At 44.3% G+C, this 25,298-nt stretch overlaps 1 protein-coding gene across 1 annotated transcript in view; it reads right to left on the bottom strand.

Annotated features, from left to right (window-relative positions):
* CCHR2.PART1H1orf174 (chromosome chr2.part1 C1orf174 homolog) overlaps positions 1–25,298 on the bottom strand; it is a 223,245-nt gene that overhangs the window by 134,954 nt on the left and 62,993 nt on the right. Inside the window, exon 2 of the mRNA XM_044062947.1 lies at positions 24,390–24,827. Coding sequence (XP_043918882.1) covers positions 24,390–24,827 — 438 coding nt within the window. The remainder of the gene's footprint in view (positions 1–24,389; positions 24,828–25,298) is intronic.

Genomic DNA, 25,298 nt, shown 5'->3' with positions numbered 1-25,298 from the left:
CCCTCTGCTTATGTACCACATAACTGTGGTGTTGAGAACTGACAGATCCAGGATAAAGTGCCAAGAGTTTTCTTTTCTGGGTACCAGAAACAGTCTGGAGTAGAAACCTTGTCCCCTTTGCTCTGTTGGAACAGGTTGAATAGTCCTGATACTGAGAAGAGAAAGTACTTGCTTTTGGGACTTTAAGCGCCAACGGAACCAACAACCAGAAAAAAACAGTAATATGGACTGGCTGAAAAACGTTTTACTGAAGAAAGAATAAAATGTGTACAAACATATAAACACAAAATAAGAGTAATCCAATTCCAATAAGCGCTTTCGTTTGGCTTGTACCAAACTTTTTCAAACAAGTAAAACATCACTTCCTGTTGAATAAATAGAATTTCAGTGATGTAATAATTTAAATTAAAACTAAACCCTTAAAGAAATACATCAACGCAAAATATTTAAAATAAATATATCAACAAGTGACTAAAAAATCAATAAAAACATGAAATCATGTAAAACATAACCAAGCAGTGTTCAAACCTAAAAAATAAACCATAAGAAATATATATAATCAAAGCTATAACCCACTAATTTTTATAAAGCAATGCTTTATATGACTTTAAACATCATTCACTAGCGAAGTAAATGTGCATACGCGAAGTGTGCTCGATGAAAAATATTGTATGGTAATGTACAGTTTAAATTAGTCACATTAAATACTAAAAAATGTATGTATAATATACAAGTATATGATCAAAATACAAATGTATGTATTATATCACCTGTATAAGTAAACTCCATAAGCGCGATTTAACTCTACAGTGTGCGCTTTAATTAATGCAATGTCTAAAATCTATGAACTGGTCATGACAATATCAAGCGAAAGTGTGTAAACTAATATAATATGGTGTACTAAATAATGCATGTTATATATATAAGTTATTAAAATCAATGTAGGACTAAAAATATTTTTTTTATAAATAATTAAATGTAAATAAAATGTAACGAATGTGTGTAAATATATGTATAGAAAAATATAAATATAAATGCTTTTGGGACTTTGCCCACTGGTTTGGGGGAAGGTTTGGCAATCCGCTTGGTGTTGGTAGTGAGTGGAAGTAGAATCTGTATCCCTGGGATACAATGTTTAAGACCCATCTGTCCTGGGTAATGTACTCCCAAGTTTTTTGCATGCAGGGCGAGGTTTCCTCCTAGGGGTGCAAGTACTTGAGCATGGCTGGGAAGGATGAAAGACAAGTCATTGTGAACTTTTTCCATAAGAGGGTGGCTTACCACTCCCTATTTTTAAGGTGGGAGCACTCCATTGTTTAGATCTGTGCATACCCTGAGACTGCAGTCTTGGTGGTCTGTTGCCCCTGGGTTTGGACTGAGAAGGTCTGGGAGTGACTGGAAAGGACCAGTTTTTAGAAGGCCAATGCCTACTGAATCTAGGTGGCTGTACCTGTAGGAAATCGTTAACAGTTTGCATAGATTTAGCTTTTCCCTCCATCTTTAAGAACTACTACTGCTTTTGTGCCAAACATGTTTGGTTTAATGGAGCATCTAGTCATTTTGCTTTGACAGGATCTGGCAAGATTTGTTCCTTCAGCCAAGCATGCCTTCTCAGAACAGACCCAATGACAACAGCCTTGCAAGATGCTTCCAACGCATTGTAACGACACTGCCAAGTATAATTTCCAACTTGGTTTGCAGAATGCATTAACTCTTGTAAATCTTTATTTTCTGCACAAATCAGGAATCATCATTTTTTTGTTTAATAAATTCCATAATATGCTGCTGGTACAACAACTGTCAATTTAAAGCCTCGATGGCAAGTGTTGCAGAAGTATATACCTTCTTCCCCCATCTGTCTAAAGCCCTAGAATCCCTGTCCGAAGGGGTAGGGTTTTTGGCTGTTGAAGACTTAGTACCTTTAAGCCCCTGGGAAATGGTCTCTGGATCTGCAGTGGGATTTTTAAATAGAAATTTGTGAGAGTCAAGTACTCTGTAGTACTCGTCAGGCTTTCTAGGAGATGGCGGCAAAGTATCAGGGATAAGACAGGATTCCATGAAGACATCAGCTGCCATTTCCAGAACAGAAGGGATAGCTAGAGAAGTCTAAAAATTCCCTGAGGCTCTTTTTGGGTAGTCCTGACACTCCCAGCGGAAATGCTCTCCAAGGGTATGCAGGGTTTCACCAAAAGAAAAGTCCTTGGGGGGGGGGGGTGGAATCCTCTGCATCTGAATCCTCATAGGTAGATAAGGATGTGTCCTAGTAATCAGAGGGGTCACACTCATTGGACTCATGATCTACAGAATCAGAAGGAAAATCAATCCTTTTGTCTTTTAGAGGGGGAAGGCTGGCTTCCCCTGATAAGCAATAAGGTCGTCAGCCATTCTAAGCATTTGTTTCTGTGGCATGGGAGCTTGAGAATGCGCTCTGGACTGCTCCCTAGGCGTAGTGTGAACTCTGGACCTGAGAAATTCGGTAGTTTTAGTCAGAAATAAAGTAGTCTGTTTAATACGAACATCGAAAGGTCTGATACACCCTCAAGTCCCTGCACAGCAGTTCCGGACCCATCCAAGGTAGAGAGAGCCGCAGCGGTTCCATAGTCAAAGAAGCGTCTCGCGGCATACCGGACTCCGAATGGGTCTCAGTAGAGGCCTGCGAATCTGTAGAAGCAGGTATCAGGGGCTGCGAAAGCACCAGAGTACCGGCGGGACTGGCGACTAGCTTAACGGAAGCATCATCGGCAGTTTTGGACTTAAGCAGTCTGTCTCTGTCTTTATCCTTTTTTCATAATATCGGCAGTCAGATGGCTTATTGAAGCCATTTCGGAATATGGAGAACGAGAGCAAAAGAATTTAGCGACAAAGATAGCCAGATGATGAATAGTTTGGGCGTTTAAACAGGGCACAAAACCTACAGTGAGGAACGTCGTGGTCTTGGCCTAAACAGGTGGCGCGCAGTAAGAATGAAAATCTCTGTGAGGTATTTGCTTTCCACGGGCAAGACAATTGTTAACTTTTCCTGACATCGGTTAGAGCAAGAAAAAAGGATCCCCAACAGGGTACTTAGCTTTAGAAGACCTCAGGTTTGAAACTAACTAAAATCTCAGGTCGTGGCTGACCGGCACTTGCAAACTGCTTCTGCTTCGGGCTCCAATCAGCAAGAAAAGCGGATGTAATGGCATTGGCTGCATGTTTTATAACCCTGACGTCATGGAAGAGGCGACAGCAACCGACGCAGAAATCCCAAGACTCTGGTATTCGGGCTGACTGAGAGCTACCTGCAGGCAGATAACCAAAGTGTGATGACTGCAACAGTGAAACACAAGGAACATCTACATGGTGCTGTCCATAAAATTGTGTTGGCTGACTAAAAGTTAATTATAAACTTGATATCAAAGCAAAATGATGTTCTGCAACGTCTAAAATTTAAGTGAACTTGGAGTTGAACTACTGAAATGTATTTGTGTGTGTGTAATGTTACATTATTCCAAAATAAAGTTAATCTTCGGACTAAAATGCTTATTTGATCCCTAAAAAGAAGCAGCTCTACAGTATTTGGTATAAGCCACAAAAGTACTCAAATATTTTTGACACATATTTGTAGTGCAATAACAACCAAAGACAAGAGATAAGCAAAAGACAGTGGGGTGGAATGGAAGTGGAGAGCATGTAAGGGAATGAAAATAAATTAAAATCCAGGATTTGAAAATTATACAATAAAAAGCCTAGTAATACAAGGAGTGTGCATTATAAAACAAGCAGACTGACAGTGAGTGCAAAATGGAAAGAAAGCATAACATTCCTAACAAACTCTAGTGAAGAAAGTAACTGGGACATGGGTATACTTGGCATCTCCTCTTGTATAGGAATGATAGGACAGGGAGCTGTAATGTATACAAGGACAGGAATTAATTAAGGCACTGGAATTGACAGGAGGAAAGAGGAACAACTAATGACTGGAGGGAGCTGGAGCCTCTGCTACAAACTGCTCATCTATGCATCATTTAATGTTTTGCTGCATGATCGGCTTCTATGACTACACAAACTACTCCTTGGACAAATAGGTGTCCTGTTCCCTTAAAAATCACACTTTGTAGGTTCATAGTTTAGTACTAGGCTATCTGCCCTTGTGAGCCATTTTAAGCTTATTCAAATTCCTCAACCCAAAGTTGAGAATCAAACCCTGTACCTTGTGTTTGCAAGGTAAACACCTCAACAATTCTGCCACTCCTGCTTCTAGAATCAAACTCCCCATCCTCAGCTATAGAAAAACAGCTTATTAAAAGCTTAGCGTCCTAATCCCCTGAACCAACTACCAGTCACTGCAACAGAATGAGTCTAGTTGAAAATACAGAGAACTGCTGACATGCCTTCAACGAAATGAAGGGGGTTTATTACACATGGGGAAGTGGATACACAGGTTCATACATCTTTGCTTATATTAGGTTGTTATGTAATGTTTTGCAGCATAGAGTTAGTACCACTTTAGGGCATAAGATCCAGGGTGGTACAGAGAGATTCAGTGCCCCCCCCCCCCCAAGTCAAATGAACAAAAAAAAAAGAAGTTATGTACTCACCATAACGTTCCATCTGAGTAGTTATACTTCATTTTTCTGCAACCTGTGGGTAATCGGATCCATATCTGATCAGAGGCGGCAACTTTTCAAGCATCTGCTCTGAGCTCCAAGCTCCTACCCCTTACCCATAACCCATCACATCTCCTACCTTCCCTCAGATAGTGTTTGCCCTACTCAATCAATAACTCAATTTTATCACAAACCTAGAACAGGTTCGGGGGAAGGACGGCGGGACAGTTGCAGAAAATAAGTATTACTACTAAGACGGAACGTTATGGCGAGTACATAACTTCTTTATCTGAAGTAGTTAACTTCATTTTATCTGCAACCTGTGGGACAGAGTCTCCAGCTGTTAAAACTCCTGGGAGGCCAGCATGGAAGGATATTCCTGAGCACCGCAGTGCCTAAGGATGCTCTCCCTCTGGAGATCAAATCCAACATATGAGAAATGAAGGTATGTGACCTTGCCCAAGTTGCTGCCGCACAATTATCCAGTGAAACCCTAGACCAAAAAGCAGCACAAGTCGCCACAGATCTAGTAGAATCAGCCTTAACAGGACCAGGCAGGGACAGACCTTTGTCCGGAAACCTTGGAGATGGCTTTGCCCAGAAAGGGTTTAGAGAAGGACACAAATAACTGGTCAGACTTACGAAAGGGCTTTGTTCTGTGTAAATAAAAACAAAGCTGTCTATGAACATCTAGTAAATGCAGCTTATATTCACCCTTGTTCTGAAAATTTGGAAAGAAAACAGGCAGGTTACTAGTCTGGTTAATGTTGGATTCAGAAGCTACTTTTGGTAAGAAGGAAGGGTTCGTGCGGAGCGAGACCCTGTCCTTATGGAAGATCAAGTAAGGGGGCACGGCAGACAAAGCTTGAATCTCAGAAACCCTCCTAGCCGATGTAATGGCCACTAGGAAGAATGTCTTCCAGGATAAGAATTTCAAATCTACTGATGCTGCAGATTCAAATGGAGGAACAACTAATGCCTGCAGAACCAAGGTAACATCCCAAGGAGGAACAGAGTCCTTAAATCAAGGGACGTAAAAGAAAGGTGCCTTTAACAAAAGCCTTACACAGTCTTGAAGAGGCCAGAGCATTCATGTTTTCGCCGACATGGAAATTAGAGATGGCTGCCAGTTGCACTTTAGCCCCTTGTTGGAATATATTGGCTAAAAAAAATCCAACACTGCAGGAACAGGGGCTGTAAAGGGATCTTGCTTACTCTGAAAAGCCCAAATAGAGAATAGTTTCCATTTGCTGTGGTAAATCTTCCTAGTGGAAGCCTTGTGGGATGCCACCACAATAGTTTTTACTGAAGATAAAAGACCGGGAGTCCTGGCAATCAAGGTAACTAGAGCAACCAAGCAGTCAGCTTGAGGCTGTCCAGGTTGGGCGGACAAGTGCCCGAGGGATGAGAAAGGAGATCCAGGCAAGGACCCAGAATCCAAGGAAGAGCTAGAACATGAGATCAGAGGAAGGGGAACCACACCTGACGAGGTCAGAACGGGGAAATGAGGATCACTTTGCACTCCAGTTGGCAAGCTTTCTGAAGAAACTTCGGAATGAGAGGTAATGGGGAATAAGCATACAGTAACCCAGAGGCCAAGCATGGACTAGAGTATCTCTGAGGGGATCCCCCGGTAAGGGGATCAGAGCAAAGAACTCACTGCACTTTGGGTTGGAAGGAGATATGAGGAGATCGCAGCAAGGCTGACCCTGCGCAAGGAAGATCTCCTCTGCTATCTATTGTTTCAGAGACCACTCGTGTGGCATTAGAATAGCCCGACTCAATCTGCCCGCTAAAATGTTGGAGCGTCCTGGGATGTGCGTTGCAATCAGAAGTCTACTAGTGGATATCGCCCACTCCCACACTCTCATGGCCTCGTGACACAGAGAGTAAGATATGGTTCCCCACTGTTTGTTGATGTACCAGACAACCGACATGTTGTCTGACTGAACTGCAATCGTCCCCGGGGGAAGAACAGTGTGAAAGGCTTCCAAGGCTAAATCACTGCTCTCATCTCCATAACATTGATATGCAGTCTGGTCTTCGGTCTGGGACCAAGTGCCTTGGACCGTCCTCCCCAAATAATGCCCCCCCCCCAACCAGCCGAGCTGGGTGGCATCTGTGGTCACTGTGGTTTGGGCTGTGGGTGAAATTAATGGCCATCCTAAGATCTCCAGCGATTGGAGCCACCAGAGAAGCGACACCCTGCAGGTTCTGCAGATTTGAATTGGATAGTGCATGGGGAGATCTAGCCAAGACCACTGTACTGCCAGAGTCCACTGAAGAACACGCATGTGAAGGCATGCACAGTGAAGGATCGAGATTGCTGTGGCCATAGAGCCTAGGGCTCAGAGAACGTCACCTGCCTTTGGTAGCCTGGGGCCAAGGATCACATATGTGGGCCCATAGGCTCTGGACCCTGTCTAGAGTTAGGAAGACTTTCAATTGGAGGGTGTCCAGCCATGACCCAATAAAGTCCAAGATCTGCACCGGGTCCAAGAGGGACTTGGAAACATTGATAGTAATCCCTAGCTGGACTGCAAGATGAAGGAAGGAGTCTCTGGCCATGTAAAGAAGATGCTTGGTGGAAGCAGTGAGGAGCCAATCATCTAGGTAAGGAAGTACTTGAATGCTTTGAAGCCTCAGGTGAGCTGCTACAACTGCCATTACTTTGGTAAACACCCTGGGGGCTGTGGTGAGACCAAAGGGTAGGGCTCCGAACTGGAAATGATTGGCTCTCAGCAGGAAGCGAAGGAATCTTCTGGAACTTCTGCGAATCTAGATGTGGTAGTAAGCATCCTGGTGGTCTACCGAGCACATCCAGTCACATTCTCGAAGATAAAGGTAGAATGGACTGTAGGGTGACCATCTGGAATTTCTGCTTGGCTACAGCCAGGTTCAGGGTTGACAGGTCCAAAATAGGCCCGAGTTTCCCCGTCTTTGCCACTAAAAAGAACCTGGAGTAAATGCCTGATCCGGACTGATCTGGGGGTCCGGTTCAATGGCTCATTTGCGAAGCAGCTTGGAAATCCCTAGCACTGCCACCTCCTTTTGAGCGGGTGGAACATCTGGGAGGTGCTTTGGTTGGACAGGAGTGGTAACAAACAGGATGATGTAGCCTCTGGATATTATTTGGAGCACCCAGCGGGCCGCAGTTATGGACTCCCAAGCCATTGGGTGCAATGATAATCTTCCCCTGTCTCCAGAGTAGGACAGTCGGGCAATCCCTCAGGGCTGCTGCGTGGGCCTGTCCGAGAAGGTCTCCCTAGACCCAAAGTTCCTCTGCCTCTGGGGCGGCATCTGTCTTGTCCCCCTCTGCCTCTAGGGGATGAGTTGTCCTGAGAGTCCCGGGAAAACTGATTTTTGGAACCACATCTTCTTTTGCCTTCTCGGATTCCTAGAAAAGGATCTTTAAGGGCTAGAGAAATGGACTCAAGACAGCAGACAAAGTCTTCCCTTCCTTTTCGCTCTGGACCAGTGTATTACATACTGTCTTCCCAAAGAGAGAAGAACCATCAAAGGGAGCATTTGTGAACGACTCCTTGAAGGCGTCCGTGAATTGACACAGTCTGAGCCAAGTGTGTCACCTCATAGCTGTGCTGGTCCCAGATGCCCTCTCTGCTCCTTCCGTGGCATGGGAAAGACTACGCACGGACATGTTTGATACCGATTTGAGAGTAGCCATTTTTGCGGAGAACAGACACTTGTCCTCACTAGATCTCACTGCAGTCGTATGACATGTGCCAAATAATTCAGCGCTCGAATGGAAAACGTCATTGAAGAAAACCCTTGCTTCCCAAACCAATCCACTGCATTGGACTTCTTGTCCAGAGGGTGGACCGAGGAACTCTCCTGTGCCAATTCCCTCTTGGTGGCTGCTGCAACCACCATAGCATCCACAGAGGATCCTTTGTACCAGGCCTGTCTGTCTGAGGGTGGAGAGAGAATCCTGTCCGGGTGTTTTTGGTATCAGCTCTATGGTGTCAGGCTCCTTCCATGCTCGCGTGGTGATAGAGTTCCACAGGAGGGGACACCCAGGATGTAGATGGGCCCGTGCCAAAGGCCTCCAGGAACACTGATTCGATGTAGAAGGTTTTGGGGCTGACCAACCTCCCCTCTGGCTGAGGACCTCCATGATGTCTCCAATGGAGACATCCTCGGAAGGTGACCTGGGGGAACCTCTTCATCAAAATCAGTGTCTTCTGTCAGGGACTCGGGGGGGGGGGGGGGGGGTCCAGGTGCCTCCTTTTACATGTGTGCTTACGGGGACCCTTTTCAGTGGAAGACTGATGTGAGCTCGTGAGCCACGGGGGGTTTCTCCAGGGGAACTGCCTGAGGGTCCTGTAGCATGGGCTGTCCTTGGGACAAGCTGAAGGCAGTTGTAACAGAATCCAAGGGAGCTTGGGCGGAATCCAAGGAATAGAAGAGATATTTCTTATTTGGTTCCAAGAAAAGCATGGAGTAAAACTGACACAAATTAGTTTCTGTATCACACTTGTGCACATTTGATCTGTGCAGACTATTATCTGAAGTTTCCAGAGGTCAAGAAGTTAACAGATTCTATGAGCAGAGCTGTAATCAATACATTGAAACAGTACAGTTGTGTACACTTACCATAAATGTAGATGTTAGAGTGTATTCACTGTTGCAGTCATTACATTTGGGTAATCTGCTAGCAGGTTGCCCTCAGTCAGCCTGATTAACAAAGTCTTGGGTCCTGCGTCGGTTGCTGTCCCTTCTTCCATGACGTCAGGTTGTCAGGGGTATAAAATATGCAGCCGACGCCATTATATCAGTTTTTCTTGCCCCAGATGTCAGGTGCCCCCCTAATGGGGAGCAAATACAACACAAAAACACAAAAGTATACCTCCAACCAAAAGCAAATACACCAAAAAGGCTTTTAAGCATAATAAAGGAAAGTAGAGGTATAGCCAGAAAAAACTAGGGGCTGGAGGGAGGGTAACCAGGACTGCAAACGTGAATACACTCTTAACATCTACATTTATGGTAAGTGTACACAACTGTACTATGTTCTTCGTGTTTTACTGTTGCAGTCATTACATTTGGGTAGATTCCCAAAGCTATGGTTGGGAGGAGGAGTTTATACAGCATTAGGGGCAGCTATAAGGCCCTGCAAAACAGCAGTGGCAAAACCAGCTCTGGATTTAGAGAAAATTGGTAAATGATCATGCTTGGTGAAAGTATGTACAGAACTCCAGGTAGCAGCTACTAGGCTATCCCTGGTAGGAACACCGCTGAGAAAGCCTGCAGAAGTAGATGCAGCCCTGGTGGAGTGAGATCTGATCTCCTGGGGGATAGGTTTTCCATGGTGCTTACAGCAGAAATGAATGCAATGGCTTATCCATATAGAAATGGTTTGTTTTGAAATAGCCTTCCCCTCTGCCCCTGCAGCAAATGCTACCAGCAATAGTTCAGATTTTCTTCGGGATTTAGTCCTGTCCAAATAGAATCTAAGTTGCCTGTGCACATCCAAGGAATGCAGAATCCGTTCCCCTTCTGTGGTTTGGGAAAGAAGGTTGGCAAATGAATAGACTGATTAAGAGCCACACTGGAAACCACCTTGGGCATGAAGGATGGATTGGTCTTGAAAGATACCCTGTCCGCATGAAAGATTATGAAAGGCTCCACTGCCATAAGGGCCTGTAATTCAGATATCCTTCTAGCTGAAGTGATTGCTAAAAGGAAGGCTGTTTTCCAAGAAAGAAATTTTAAGTCTGCAGTAGCAGCTGGCTCGAAAGGAGGTAGAGTGATTTTCTCCAAAACAAAGTTAAGGTCCCAGGCAGGGGTAGCAGCACTCCTGGGTGGTCTTGCTCCTCTGAGATACTGCTTGAGCAGAGGATGAGAGATGAGGGGTGGTTCTGTGTTATAGTGAGCTGAAATAGCTGAGGCGAGGGGTGGTTCTGTGTTATAGTGAGCTGAAATAGCTGAGGTGTGGATTTTAATGGAGGAAAGACAGGCCCTTGTGAAGCATCTCAGTTAAGTATTGCAAAACCTGAGGTAAACTGGGTGCTGCTGTGCTCAGCCCTAAAGATTGGTTCCAGGCACAGAATCTTTTCCATTTGTCAGCATAAGATTTTCTAGTACTAGGTCTCCTCGCCTCCAAGATGACATCCATCACAGGTATGCGGAGGGATACGGGTGAATTTAAGTGATAACCAGGCTGCAAGGTTCAATGTTGGAAGCTAAGGGTGCAGAATTTGGTTCTCCTGCTGAGACAGCAGGGAAGGGGTCCGAGGCAGGTGCCATGGAAATATTTGTGACACACTGAGACAGATGACTGCCAGTGTAGTCACGGCCAGTCTGGAACAATCAAAATCATCTTTGGTTTGTCCTGTTTGACTTTTAGTAGAACTTTGGAGAGCAGAGGCAGAGGGGGAAAGGCATAGACTGATTGGATGCTCTGTCCTTCAGCTGGAAAAACCTCTTTCCAGGCTTGTTTATGGGGGGTCCTTGTGCAAAACTTGTCAAACTGATAGTTCTGGGGCGGAGGCAAATAAATGTCTGGGCTCCCCCATTCGCTTGTCAACATGTTGAAAATCCGTGGTTCCAGTTTCCACTCGTGTGGGTCCATGAGGTTTCTGCTTAGTCCGTCTGCCAGTGTATTCAATTTTCCTGGCTTGTAGGTGCACTTGGTAGCTCAAGGCTGTGTTCCACAATGCCATGGCTAGTCTGCAGAGGGGGTAGGAATGTGTACCCCCCTGCTTGTTTATGTACCACATAACTGTGGTGTTGTCCATCTTTACCATTAGTTGTCCTGGAAGAATGTAGCCCTTGTAGGCTGTCAGGGCATTCTGTACAGCTAACATTTCTTTTTGATTGATATGTAGGTGCATTTGATTTGGGTTCCATTTGCCCTGAATGCACTTCCCTGCCAGGTGAGCCCCCCCATGCATAGTCTGATGCATCTGTAGTTAGGGTTTGGGTGGCAGAGGATAGTGTGAATGGTAGTTTCTTGTTTTGGTGGCAGGCCTCTGCCCACCATAGGAACTCCAGGCGTAAGCAAGGTATGATAGGAATCATTGTTTCCAGGCTGTGACAATGTTGACTCCATAGACTTTTTAGATACCATTGTAGTTTCCTCATATGCAGTCTTGCATATGGAATTAGAAGAATGCAGGAAGCCATGAACCCCAAGGCTTGCAGTATTTATCTTGCAGATAGCAGGGTTTTTGTGGCCACTTGTTTGAAATAGGTTACCAAATTAATTTGCTTCTCTGGCGCGAGGAAAGCCATTTGGGCAGTTGTATTCAAGCTTGCACCCAGGAATGTAATCTGTTGACAGGGTACCAGTTGTGATTTCTTTTCGTTTATGGTGTACCCCAGACAATAGAACCATTTTTACAAATGCCATACGATTTAAAGGTATGCCCTGGTTTTCTGTGTGAATTAGACAATTGTCCAGGTATGGATATATCTGAATATTTCTTTGCCTGCAAAATGCACTTACTGGAGCCAGGCACTTTGTGAATACCCTGGGCACAGTAGACAAGCCAAAGGGCAGTGCAGAGAACCGATAATGCAAGTAACCTGCTTTGAAGTGTAGGTATCTTCTGCAAGATTACCTGATTGAGATGTGCGGGTATGCTTCTTTTAAATCTAGAGTTGCCAACCAGACATCTTTGCCTAGCATAGGAAGTAACTGGTGAAGAGTAAGCATCTTGAATTTTGGAATCTCCAGAAAGGTGCTTAGAGTAGACAGGTCCAGGATTGGACTCCATGATTTGTCTTTTCTGGGTACCAGAAAAAGCCTGGAATAGAAACCTTGTCCCTTTTCCTCTTCTGGTACCAGTTGAATAGCCTCCATGTTTAACAGGGAAAGTACTTTTTTTTGAGCCTCTGCCCACTGATTCGGGGGCTGGTCTGGCCACCCGTTTGGTGTTGGCAACGTGTGGAAATGAAATATATATATTTAAAACCCATTTGTCTTGGGTTACGAGTTCCCAGTTCTTTGCATGAAGAGCAACCCCCCCCCCCCCCAAAGTGCGGTTAAAAGATAAGTGCTTGGAAATTTTAAAAGGAAGTCACTGAGACCATTTACCATAGGGGGTGTATAGGGGGGGTGTCTTGTTATTTCCCCGATTTGGAAGTGGTGACCCCCCCCCCCCACACTGCTTATTTCTAGAGTCCCCTGGGACTGAAACCTGGGGGTTTTGCTGTGTCAGGGTTTGGCTTGAGAAGATCTGGAAGGGGCTGCAAAGGACCAATTCTTAGTAGGCCAGTGCCTACTAAACCTTGGAGGCTGCACTTGTAAAAAATCTTTAACAATTGGCATAGACTTAGATTCATCTTCCATCTTTTTAAGAACTTCTTCAGCCTTATTGTCAAACAGGCGGTCCTGATTTAAAGGAGCATCCAACAATTTAGCTTTAATATGATCAGGCAAAGATTGCTCCTTAAGCCAAGCATGCCTTCTAAGCACAGAACCAGTAACAGCATCCCTGCAAGAGGCCTCTAAAGAATCAAAACCACATTGCAAAGTAGGTTTTCCAACTTGTTCAGCAGAATGCATTAAATCCTGTAAATCTTTATTTTCCACAGTCAGGAATTATTTTCTGTTTAAGCAGTCCAATAATATGCTGTTGATATTTTAACATACGAAATTGGCAGTTTAAAGCTCCAAATGCAAAGGTTGCAGAAGTATAAACCTTTTTACCCTATCTATCCAGCGCCCTGGAGTCTCTATTAGAAAGGGTAGGATTTTTAGCAGTAGAAGCCTTAATGCCCTTGGTCCCCTGAGAAATGGTTTCTGGATCTGCAACAGTATTTTTGAAAAGGAACTTGTGGGACTCAAGAACCATGTAATATCTGTCAGGTTTACTAGGAGCCGGAGGCAGGGAATCAGGGGCCAAACTGGATTCCGAAAACACATCCTCAACAATGTCTAGTACAGGAGGTATAGCCAAAGGCCTATGCTGAGGAAGAAGAAAGAAATCCCCAAGCATCTTTTTTGAATCAGAAAATTCCTGGCTTTCCCAGTGGAAATGCTCCCTTAAAGTACGTAAAGTTTCTTTAAAAGAAAAATCCTCATGAGGGGAAGCAGAGGGAATGGAATCCTCTGCATCAGAATCCTCATAAGTAGGTATGGACAAATTCAGGTCATTCGAAGAGTCAGAAGAAAAGTACAGTTTTGTACCTACCATAAATGTAGATGTTAGAGTGCTAATACAGCTGCAGTCATAACAGATGGGTTCTCCTGCCATCAGGCGGGTCCTCGGTCGGCCGAATTCCAAAGTCTAGGTCCGGTGTCGGTTGTCGTCGCTTTCTTTCCTGACATCAGTGCGACAGGGGTATATAAGACACAGCCGACACCATTTTCTTCAGTCTTTCTTGCCCCAGATGTCAGGTGCCCCCAGAAGGAAGGCAGTATATATAAATAAATATATATATATATATATATATATATATATATATATATATATATATAAAATATATAATCATACATTGCAATATAATCAAAAAACAGTAGTTGCAAGCAAATACACCACAGAAGGATAACCCAATCAAGTTGTAAGATGAGGAGTTAGCCACTAGGTCTGTACCCAGAGGGGAAGGAGGGAGGGAAACCTGGACTGAAACTGTATTAGCACTCGAACATCTACATTTATGGTAGGTACAAAACTGTACTATGTTCATTGTGCATACAGCTGCAGTCATAACAGATGGGTAGAATCCCAAAGCTACACACAGGGTGGTAGGCACTAGGTGGAACTGGGAGGAGCCAGAATGCCCTGCAACACAGCAGTGGCAAAGCCTGCTCTAGTTTTGGAGTATAAAGGTAGATGGTAGTGTAACTCCAAGTGGCTGCCTCCAAAATATCTTTGGTAGGGACTCCTCTGAGGAAGGCTGCAGAGGTAGCTGTGGCCCTTGTGGAGTGGGATCTGATGCCTGCAGGTACAGATTTACCATGAAAGGAGTAACAAAACCGTATGCAGTGGCCTATCCATTTCGAAATTGTCTGTTTGGAAATTGGCTTCCCTTGAGCTCCTACAGCATAGGACACAAAGAGTTGTTCTGATTTCCTGAAAGGCTTTGTTCTGTCCAAATAGTAACGTAGCTGTCTATGGATGTCTAAGGAATGTAGCAGCCTTTCCCCTTTGTTTTGAGGATTGGGGTAAAAGGTAGGTAAGTGTATGGCCTGATTTAAAGCTACCCTGGATACTACCTTAGGCATAAATGACGGGTTGGTTCATAGGGAAACCCTGTCCTGATGGAAGATGAGAAAGGGCTGCACAGCTATGAGGGCTTGTAGTTCAAACCCTACGAGCTGAGGTAATGGCCAGAAGGAAAGCTGTTTTCCAGGACAAATATTGCAAATCTGTTGAGGCAGCTGGTTCAAAGGGAGGCAATGTTAATTTTTCTAGAATGTAATTAAGATCCCAGGCTGGTATTGGTTGTTTCCTTGGAGGTCTTATATTCTTAGCCCCTCTGAGGAACTGTCTTAAGAGTGGGTGAGAGAATAAGGGTGGATCAGTGTTGTATTCTGCAGAAATGGCTGAGGCATGGATTTTGATGGAGGAAAATGAAAGACCACTGTTCAACAGCTCAGCTAGATACTGTAATATCTGAGGCAAATTCAGTTTTCTAGGATCCTGGCCTTTTTTCTCATTCCAAGCAAAACCGCTTCCATTTTATGGAGTAAGCCTTTCTAGTAGATGGCCTTCTGGCCTCCAAAATGACATCCTGCACCTCCTTGGAGAGTAGGGTCTGTTGTGGTGTTAAGGAATTTTCCATGCAGCCAGATTGAGTGTTTTCAGCTGACTGTGAAGAGTTTTGTAGCTGTGCTGAGTCAGTAGAAGAGGCATTAGAGGTAGGGTCCAGGGAGGAGAATGTGTTAGGCTCCTCAGGAGTGGGTAACCAGTGTTGTCTTGGCCAGTCTGGAGCAATCAGTATCATCTTCGGTCTGTCTGCTCTTGCTTTCAGGAGCACCTTGGGCAGAAGAGGCAAAGGTGGGAAGGTGTAAACTGTCCGTGCTGCCCAACTGAAAGAAAGGGCGTCCACTCTCCAGGCCTTTGGATGGAAGGTCCTTGAGCAGAATTTTGTCAATTGATGATTCCTGTGGGAGGCAAAGAGATCTAGGTCTGGCCTTCCCCACGGTTGGATTATCTTTGTAAACACTTGAGGATGCAACTTCCATTTGTGCGGGTCTGTCATATTTCTGCTTAGATTGTCTGCCAGCGTGTTTTCCAAACCTGGCAAGTACTGTGCTTGAAGTTCGATTTGCCATTCCAGAGCCAAGTTCCACCAGAGCCAAGTTCCAAAGTGACATGGCTAGCCTGCACAGGGGGTATGAATGTGTTCCTCCTTGTTTGTTTATGTACCACATTACTGTGGTGTTGTCTGTTCTTATCAATAATTGCCCTGGATGCAGGAGGTCCTTGAAAGCTATAATTGCATTTATCACTGCTAGCATTTCCTTTTGATTGATGTGAAGGTGCTTTTCCTTTTGGGACCATCTGCCCTGAATGCACCTGTCTGTCATGTGTGCCCCCCAGGCGTAGTCTGAGGCGTCTGTTGTGATGACTTGATTTGCTTGAGGCTTGCAGAATGGTAGACCTGTGTTTGTTTGGCATGCTTGGGCCCACCATAGAAATTCCTTTTGCAAACATGGGATTAGTGGTATTATTGTTTCCAAACTGTGGCTGTGTTGAGACCATAGGTTTTTTAGGTACCATTGAAGTTTCCTCATATGCAACTTTGCACATGGGATTAGAAGAATGCAAGATGCCATGAAGCCCAGAGCCTGCAGGATTTTCCTTGCAGTTAGCCTGGTACAATTTGCTAGTATTCTGAAGTACTGAGTTAGTTGCCCCGGTTTTTCTGGCGTAAGATAGGCCATCTGGGTGTTTGTGTCCAAGTTGGCACCCAGGAAAATTATTTTCTGAGATGGTGTTAGCCTGGATTTCTCTTTGTTGACTGTGTATCCCAGAGAATTCAATAACCGTGTTGCATAAGCCAGATGTTCCAGAAGTATGTGTTTGCTGTCCGCTTGGATCAGGCAATCGTCCAAATAAGGGTAAATTTGTATCCCTTGAAGTCTGCAGTAGGCAATTACTGATGCCAGGCATTTCGTGAATACTCTGGGCGCAGTAGATAAGCCAAAGGGCAATGCAGAGAATTGATAGTGGCTTGAACCTGCAAGAAATCTGAGGTATCTTCTGCAGCTTTGTCTGATTGGGACATGCAGGTATGCCTCCTTGAGGTCCAATGTTACCAGCCAAGACTCCTTGCCCAGCATGGGAAGAAGCTGCTGTAAGGTGAGCATCTTGAATTTTGGTACGAGTAGAAATTTGTTTAGGATGGATAAGTCCAAAATGGGTCTCCAATCGATTCCCTTCCTTGGTACCAGGAATAGTCTGGAATAAAAACATTGACCTTGTTCGTGAGTAGGTACCTCTTGAATAGCTTTCATGTCCATGAGCTTTGAAATTTGTATTTGAGCCTCTGCCCTTTGATTGTATGGCAGGTTCGGCATGCCTCTCATTTTTGGAAGTGTGTGAAAATGAAATCTGTAGCCTCTGTTTATAATGTCCAGGATCCATTTGTCTGTTGTGATATGCCAATTTTTTGTAAATAATGCCAGTTTTCCTCCCAAGGGTGCTGCCAGCTGAGACTTGCTTGGCATGCAAAGGGGAAAGTCATTGGGTTTGTTTCCTGTGTTGTTGTGCACTGTCTTCGCCACCTCTTGGTGCTGGAGTTTGCCATTGTCTGCCTCTATATGATCCTTGAGATTGTCCTCTGCCCCTTGTACGCCTGTATCTACCTCTTTGGGGCTTGTCCGTGGCTGTAAAGAACCAGTTTTTTGAAGGCCAATTTCTGCTAAAACGTGGTGGTTGTACCTGTAGAAAAGCTTTGACAGTTTGCATAGATTTAGCTTTTTCTTCCATTTTCCGTAGTATCTCCTCAGCATTAGTACCAAATAATACATCCTTTTGTAAAGGAGCATCTAGTAGTTTAGCTTTAACATGATCAGGCAAGGTTTGTTCCCTAAGCCAGGCATGTCTACGAATGACTGATCCTGTAACAGCTGCTCTACTTGAGGCCTCTAGAGCATCACAGCCACATTGTAAGGTGTGTTTACCCACTTGTTCTGCACTATGCATCATATCCTGCAACTCCTTCAAATCTGGTTGTTCAGGTTGTGACATTTTATTCCTTAATTGTGTAACAGAAACTGCTGATATTTAAGCATATGGAACTGACAATTTAAGGCCCTCATGGCTAGGGTGGCCGGGGTATATACCTTTTTCCCCCCACCTTTCTAAGGATCTAGACTCTCTTTCGGAAGGTAATGGATTCTTAGCAGTAGAGGCCTTCATTCCCTTGGGGCCTTGAGAAATGGTTTCAGGGTCAGCATTATGGCTTTTGTAAAGAAATTGGTGAGAGTTAGGAACTCTGTAGTACCTATCAGGCTTGACTGGGGCAGGAGGCAGGGAATCCGGATTAAGGCAAGCCTCCGAGTAAACATCATCAAGTATGTCCAAGACAGGAGGTATCGCCAGAGGTCTGTACTGAGGTAGCAAAAGAAATTCCCTAAGTCTTTTCTTGGAATCTGAAAAATCTTGGCCTTCCCAATGGAAGTGTTCCCTCAAGGTATGCAAGGCTTCCTCGAAAGAAAAATCCTCTGGGGGAGATACAGAAGGAATGGACTGCTCTGCATCAGAATCTTCAAAAGGGAGTACGAGTGTTCCTCTTCATCAGAATGTTCTGAAATAATGGAGCCCTGGTCAGAAGAGGGAGAATCTTCCTCCACTCTGGGTCTCTTGTCCAGAGGGGGTTGGGAACCCCTGATAAGAGTAATTAAATCCTCAGCCATTTTGAGCATCTGCTTTTTAGGCATGGGACCTGGAGATGGGCCCTGTGCAACAATGCCTCTTGGGATGCATGGCTGATTTGGACTTAGTAAAGGCCTTTATGGAAAAGGAAAATGAGGGTCTGAAGACACCATGGGTGGAAGTGGACCTGTCCACATTAAGAGGCTCAACACTCACAGTGGCTTTGGTAGCTGTAGTCAGGGTACGGGCCGAGGCACCTGCGGTCTTGGTTAAAGAAGACACCGCCAGAGAAGTGTCGTCGGTAGTCAGGGGCTGCGTAGGCACCTCGCTGAGAACCGGACCACGTGTAGCCGGTTTTGGCGTGATGTCGGTGGAGACCGCGGACCTCACGTGTCGGTCTTTGTCCTTGTGTTTTTTGGACAAAACGGTAGTCGGAGTGTCCGACGACATTTTATAATCAAAAGCTTTACCAAAAAAAGTGCTGGGCGAACTCCGCCCGACACTTAATAGTGCGTTTATTGAAAGTAGCACAAAAGCGACAGCCCGAGACGTCGTGGTCTGGGCCTAAACAAGGTATACAGAGGGAATGGAAATACTTATGCGGTATTTGCTTCCCACAAGAAATACAATTGTTAACTTTGTCTGACATCGATCTGAGGCAAGAAAAGTTTCCCCAACGGGGTACTTAGCTTTAAAGAAGACTTTGGCTTCCAAATTTTCGTAATTTCAGGAGCTGGCCGACGGGCACTTGCGAACTGCTTCTGCTTCGGGCACCGCACGGCAAAAAAGACTGAAGAAAATGGCGTCGGCTGTGTCTTATATACCCCTGTCACACTGACGTCAGGAAAGAAAGCGACGACAACCGACGCCGGACCTAGACTTTGGAATTCGGCCGACCGAGGACCCGCCTGACAGCAGGAGAACCCATCTGTTATGACTGCAGCTGTATGCACGATGAACATCAGAATCCTGATCAGACGATTCATAATCAAGCTCAGCCCTAGGCCTCTTGGGGGGGGGGGGGGGGGGGGGTTGACTACCCCTGATTACAGTAATTATATCTTCTGCCATTTTTATCTTTTTTTTTTTTTTTTGGCATAGGGGCCTGAACATGTGGCCTGGGCATCAGTGTTTTAGACATGGATCGAGATTTAGGCCTTAGTAATGAAGGTGGTGTTGATTAAGTCTGTAGGCCTGAATACACCCTCAGAAGCCAGTGCCTGCACAGCAGCTCCGGACCCATCCAAGGTAGAGACATCTGCGGGTTCCATAGGTGAAGTATCTCGCGGCATACCGGACTCCGAATCAGAAGTAACGGGTATCAGGGGCTGCAAAAGCACCCCACTGAGTACCGGCGACTGGCTTAGAAGCATCGTCGGCAGTTTTGGACCTCGGTGGCCTGTCTCTGGTCTTTATCTTTGCGTTTTTTCGGAATCCCGGTAGTCGGATGGCTAACGGACAACATTTCTGGATAATTAAACAGAGAACCGAAATGTTTAGAGGCAAAAATATACCGATGACAGATGGTGCGCTGATTAAATAAAGCACAAAACCGACAGCAAGGTATATCGTTGTCAGGGCCTAGGCAAGGAATACAGTACGAGTGAAAATCTTTATGAGGTATTTGCTTTCCATAAGTAATGCAATTATTAACTTTTACTGACATCGGTAAGGAGAAAAAAAAAAAAAAAAGTTACCCCAACGGGGTACTTAGCTTTGAAGACTTCGGTTCTGAAAACGAAAATTTCAGTAGTCGGCCAACCAGCACTTGCAAAGTGCTTCTGCTTCGGGCACAGCATGGCAAGAAAGACTGATTTAATGGCATTGGCTGCATGTTTTATACCCCTGATGACTTGACGTCATGGAAGAAGGGACAGCAACCGCAGGACCCAGGCCAACTGAGCGCAACCTGCCAGCTGATTACCCAAATGTAATGACTGCAACAGTGAAACACGAAGAACATCTATATTTTCAAGGCATGGAATTAAATAACAACCAATGCCAGTAGAAGAGACCCAAACTTTAATATACAATATAAACATTAAGTAAATTCATACAAGACATTTGGGGGCAGAGGAAAGGGTGTTACCAGCCAATAATAATCATTCCATGGCGAGTTTTAATACAGACACTGGGGGAAAATGGATGCCAAAAGGTTAGTGTGAAATTAGAGAAGACAAAACTCAGGCATTACAGGTTGATAAGGAATCGGAGACTGGAAATCCTGTATGACAAGACAAAAGGGCTGAATGAGCTCTGTTATGCTTAAATTGGGTCAAGTGACGGGCTCTGTTTCACCCAAACTGGAAGTTTGTTCCAGAGTACAGGTAACCACTGTGAAACATCTGTCAAGCAAGTCCTGTTGACGTCACATACTAGGTTGAGTTCCCTAGAGAGAGAGAGTGCACCTTGTGCCATTTGACTGTGCAGCATTTCCATTAGAGCAGGACCAGAAATTGCTTTACATGCAAGACAGAGGTTGCCTCGGAGTAGTCTGTAAGACACTCGAGTATAGTAATAGTAACTTCAGTCTGGCAACGTAGGACATATGCTTAAGAAACCTTTGAGGTCTTTCCAGTTGCTGCAGGTGCCTGGTAGAGTACAATGCTATCTTTGTTATGTACGTCATAACCCCCCTGTAATTCTCACTCATCAGGCCAATAATAATCTTTTTTTGTTCTGGATGCAATGCCCTTACTTATGAGGTGGGGACATAGAAAGTCTTTCTTACCACTGTGGAGATGTGGTGGTTAAAGGAAATGTTGCTGTAAGCCTGTGTGCCCAAATCTTTCACCACTGGATTACCACATTAACATACTAAACACGCAGTCTGAAGGATGTTGCCCTTGCCAAAGGGGATAATGCATTTTTTTTTTTTTGCATTGAACTTTAGCCCATGACTTTGGCACCAGTAACTTGTCTGTGCAAGTCCCTCTTGTAGGATGTTGACATCATTTAGGGACTATGACTGCACCCAGTCTGCAACCAAATCTTTAGCCTGTAAAACAGAGTAGTAGATTCCAAATAATAGGGGCCCCAGCACCGATCCCTATGGAACACCACTGGTTTTGGGTCTACTGGTGGAGACAGAGTCATTTTGACTATGTGCGTTCCATCAGTGAGCGAGTTTGCAGCCTACCTAACAATATACAGGTTGATCTCCAGCTGGGCGAGTTTCTCAATTATGCCCGAGTGGGGAATAGTGTCAAAGGCCTTAGCCAGGTCCAGGTAGGCCATATGCATGGATCTGCTTTCATCCAGGGCTTTGGTGACTGTCTCAAAGTCCACCAAGTTAAAGAAGCAAAATCTCCCTTTAATGAAGCCAAACTGGGTTGGTTTGAGCATTTGGAGGTCTACTTCTTTGTCAGTAAATGGTCCACGATTATTCTTTCCATAGCCTTGCAGATGAGGGTGGTCAAGCTTATGGGCCTACAGTTCCCAGGGTCAGTGGAGGTACCTCATTTATGTAATGGGATGACTGCTGCAGTTTTCCATTCAGCAGGTACAAAACCAGTGCTTAGCAGTGCAGCTAGATCCTGTTTTAAACCATTCAGAACGCAGCCTGGGATATTATCAGGTCCAACAGAGGCTGTGTTTATGGCTTTGAAGAGTGTATTACAACCTGTTCCATGGAGATATGGGGTGGAGGGCATGTGGTAGGAATGTGGCAGGGACAGGGAGTTTTCACTGAACCTATCAGCAAGCAGACTAGTTATTTCTGCAGGATCAGTACATGTGGTGCCATTAACAACCAGTTCTGCACAGACCTGGGTTTTTCCTTGAAGATTTCAGGTGCAGCTATAGAAGGCCTTATGGTTATCCTTGGAGGATGAGACTAATCTGGGTTCATAGCCACAGAATGCCTTACAATGTGTTATTTGCTTGTTTAAGCCAGAGGAGGGAATGCTTCCAATTAAGAGACCATTACTTCCTGCTCCTGGACAGCAATTTGTCTCTTATTATATAACCAGTTAATGAGACATCCACTAGGCAGGCTTGCTCTTTACTGAGCTCTTGTTTTGGTCCTATCAGGTACAGCCAAGTCAATACAGACCTCACTAGGGAGGGATGCACACATGGGGTGGTGCAACAATCACCCATGTTAGTGAGCACCAGATACAGAAGGTCTGGGCCCCTTGTGGGAGTATCAACCAACTGGTCCAAGGCACTGGAATTGAAGTCCAAGAACCTTTAGGCAAGTGTGTTAGTACACTTGTAATTTATGCAATCTATGGATAGGTAGTTAAAGTCACCTAAAACCAGGGTGTTTGGTTGTATCGAGCAATTCAAGTAGTACCAAGTATGCAGTGTGGGTATCCTGTTCATGGAGAGAGTCCTACGACTGGCAATAACTTGGGGAGGGGTCTTGCCTACAGTCAACTGGACCTGGATTAGATCAAGGCAATAGTTTTGTTTAACCAATAGAGGTGTATTTCTCTTTGATGGTTGGCAAGCAATCTGGGGAAGGGAATGGAGCAATAAAGAAAAAGGAAAGGATAGGAGTACAAGGATGCTAGAAATGTTGGCCAGGAAGGTCAGACAGGCTAAGGTAAAGTTGGAATAGGATCTATCAAGGGGAATAACAAAATGTGGTTCTTTAGGCACACTAGCTCAAAGAACAGTAGGGTTACAGATAAGCAAGCTAGTGAAGAGGACAAGGAATTCAAGAAAAAAAAAAAGAGAGAAGAAATGTACACCGAAATAGACTTTGTCTCCATCTTTTGTAAAGAGAAGGTGTATCAAAACCATGTAAATCTGTTATCCCACTACAATGGAGAAGGGGGTGGTGGCAAGCAATCTGGGGAATCATTATCTACAGATAGTAACATCTGGAGTGGGGAAGAGAATGGAGAAGTTAATATCAGGCACTACACAAAATCTAGGGAGTATAACAGACAAGACCATTTACCACCATAGATCTATAGCCAGAAGAGCAAAAACAACAACAAAAAAAAGCTCTTACACAACTGGATTTCAGCAAATGCTTTGCTTTTATGATACAATACAGATTAACAAGCTGATGGGGACAAGGCAGGAGAAAGGGTCAAATGGCTAAAAAAGTAACTGAAGTGCAGAATGCAAACAACCAAGGTAAAGGGACACTTGAAAGGAAAGAATTACCCAAGGTGGAGGTGGGGGGGGGGGTCTACTACAGTTACTTCAAGGGGAAAACTTTTTCAGAGGATATTAAAGTTGAAGGGCAGTAACAGGGATGGGGAAAGGTTAACAAATACAACAGTACAGGATGACAAGACACCAAATTAAGTTTAAAATTGGAAAAAATGCAGAATGTTGCATTTAGGAGATTAGATATCATAAAAAAGAGAAGCTACAGCTGACCACATTTTATAGTAAAAATACAATTGTGACAATGAATCTCCGTGTACAAAGGGGAACGGCAGTATCCTAAGGCACTATGACGTTAACTTATATGCACAGAGTATATTTCAATTTGAGAAGTCACTGGTGTGACCTCAGACTCTGCATCCAGTTCTGAAGATTTCTTAAAGGAAGCAACTACCAGGATGCAGAAGCAAGCCCCTAGAATAATAGAGGCAGCCAGGCTACACTGGAGAAAGGGAGTGTTTCCTTGTAGGAGAGAAAATATAGGAGGACATGGTTTAGCCGTACAAGATCACCAGAGGGGAAATGAGCTAAATAGGAATGGGCACTAGTTTTATCAAAGAAACCTCAAAAACAATGGGTTACTGGACTAGACTGCAAACAGGTCTATGGAAGCCAAATGAACAGAAAGGGCACGGGGGATCCAGAGCAGCAGCTGGATGCTAGTTGCATCATCTTAGCATGTGTTAACGGTCTTGTTTCAGTCTGTATGTATCATACAAAGGAACAAGGGTTGGCGTTATCTTTTCTCGTCGAGTTGTATATGCAACTAAAACTGAAAAGAAATTTAGTGGTATAAAAAGAAAAATTGTAATTCCACAGACCACTACATTTTCCTCATCAAATATTATATAAATGCAACCCATTTTTCCTTTTTCGTTCTTACCAGCATGAGTCCCACATTACCAAAGAATTTCTCAACAGGCATAGGCTGGTTGCTGTCTTCATCAACAAAGATGCTATTATCCATCTGGACAGAAACTCTCTCTTGCACTTCTGGTTCTCCATTATGGCTTGGTCTCTGTACAACACTGTCTGCAACTCGGGAGGCAACTTTTGATTTACCCACTTTGCTTTTTTTTCTGCCCGTTTTTTTACTGTCTACTAGTGGAATTCTTTCTGCTCTTCTTGATTTCACAGTCTTATTTTCCAGAGGACTACCGGTAATCTTTTGTCTGTTCCACGTAAGTCTAGATACTTGAGTGGATGGATGAGCAGATTCACTTTTACTCTGCGCTGTGGCTGGTTCCATCTTCTTGGAGATACTTACATCAGATTTTGCTCTCTTACAAGGGCTTTTACCAGCCATTTGGTGCGGAATTCCCTGTTTACAAGATGAAACGCACAAGAAACATGAATACTAGTTATTTACATATAAAAGACAGCTGTATAAAAGTTAAGAGTAATCTTAAATAGGCTGGAGAAAAATGAAAATGGCAGTGAAAATTCAGGGTCAACAATGCATAAAACAGTGCAGTATGAAATATGCAAACATGGGAACATGACAGATGAAAATGTATTACATGAGAAAAATGAAAATATTAACACTGGCTGACAATGAAGCAGCAGGACGGACTGTAAAATGGGAAGAGACACAATGCCACTATAAAGCACTTTTCCTGCTACACATAATTAGCAGACTTCCCCATCTGTGACCTTGTGGAACAATCACAAGGCTCGACCCCCATGCAGACAGAAGATGCACAGACTAAAAAGCAGCTGTCAAAGTCTCCATCAAGTCTGAGTGAAGTAAACTAGTGGGTATACTTCAGAACACAAAAAGTCTATACACATT

This window comes from Protopterus annectens, chromosome 2.part1 (assembly GCF_019279795.1).
Source record: "Protopterus annectens isolate FY-2018-M chromosome 2.part1, PAN1.0, whole genome shotgun sequence".
Lineage (NCBI taxonomy): Eukaryota > Metazoa > Chordata > Ceratodontiformes > Protopteridae > Protopterus > Protopterus annectens.
This window is presented reverse-complemented; position numbering and strand designations above follow the sequence as displayed.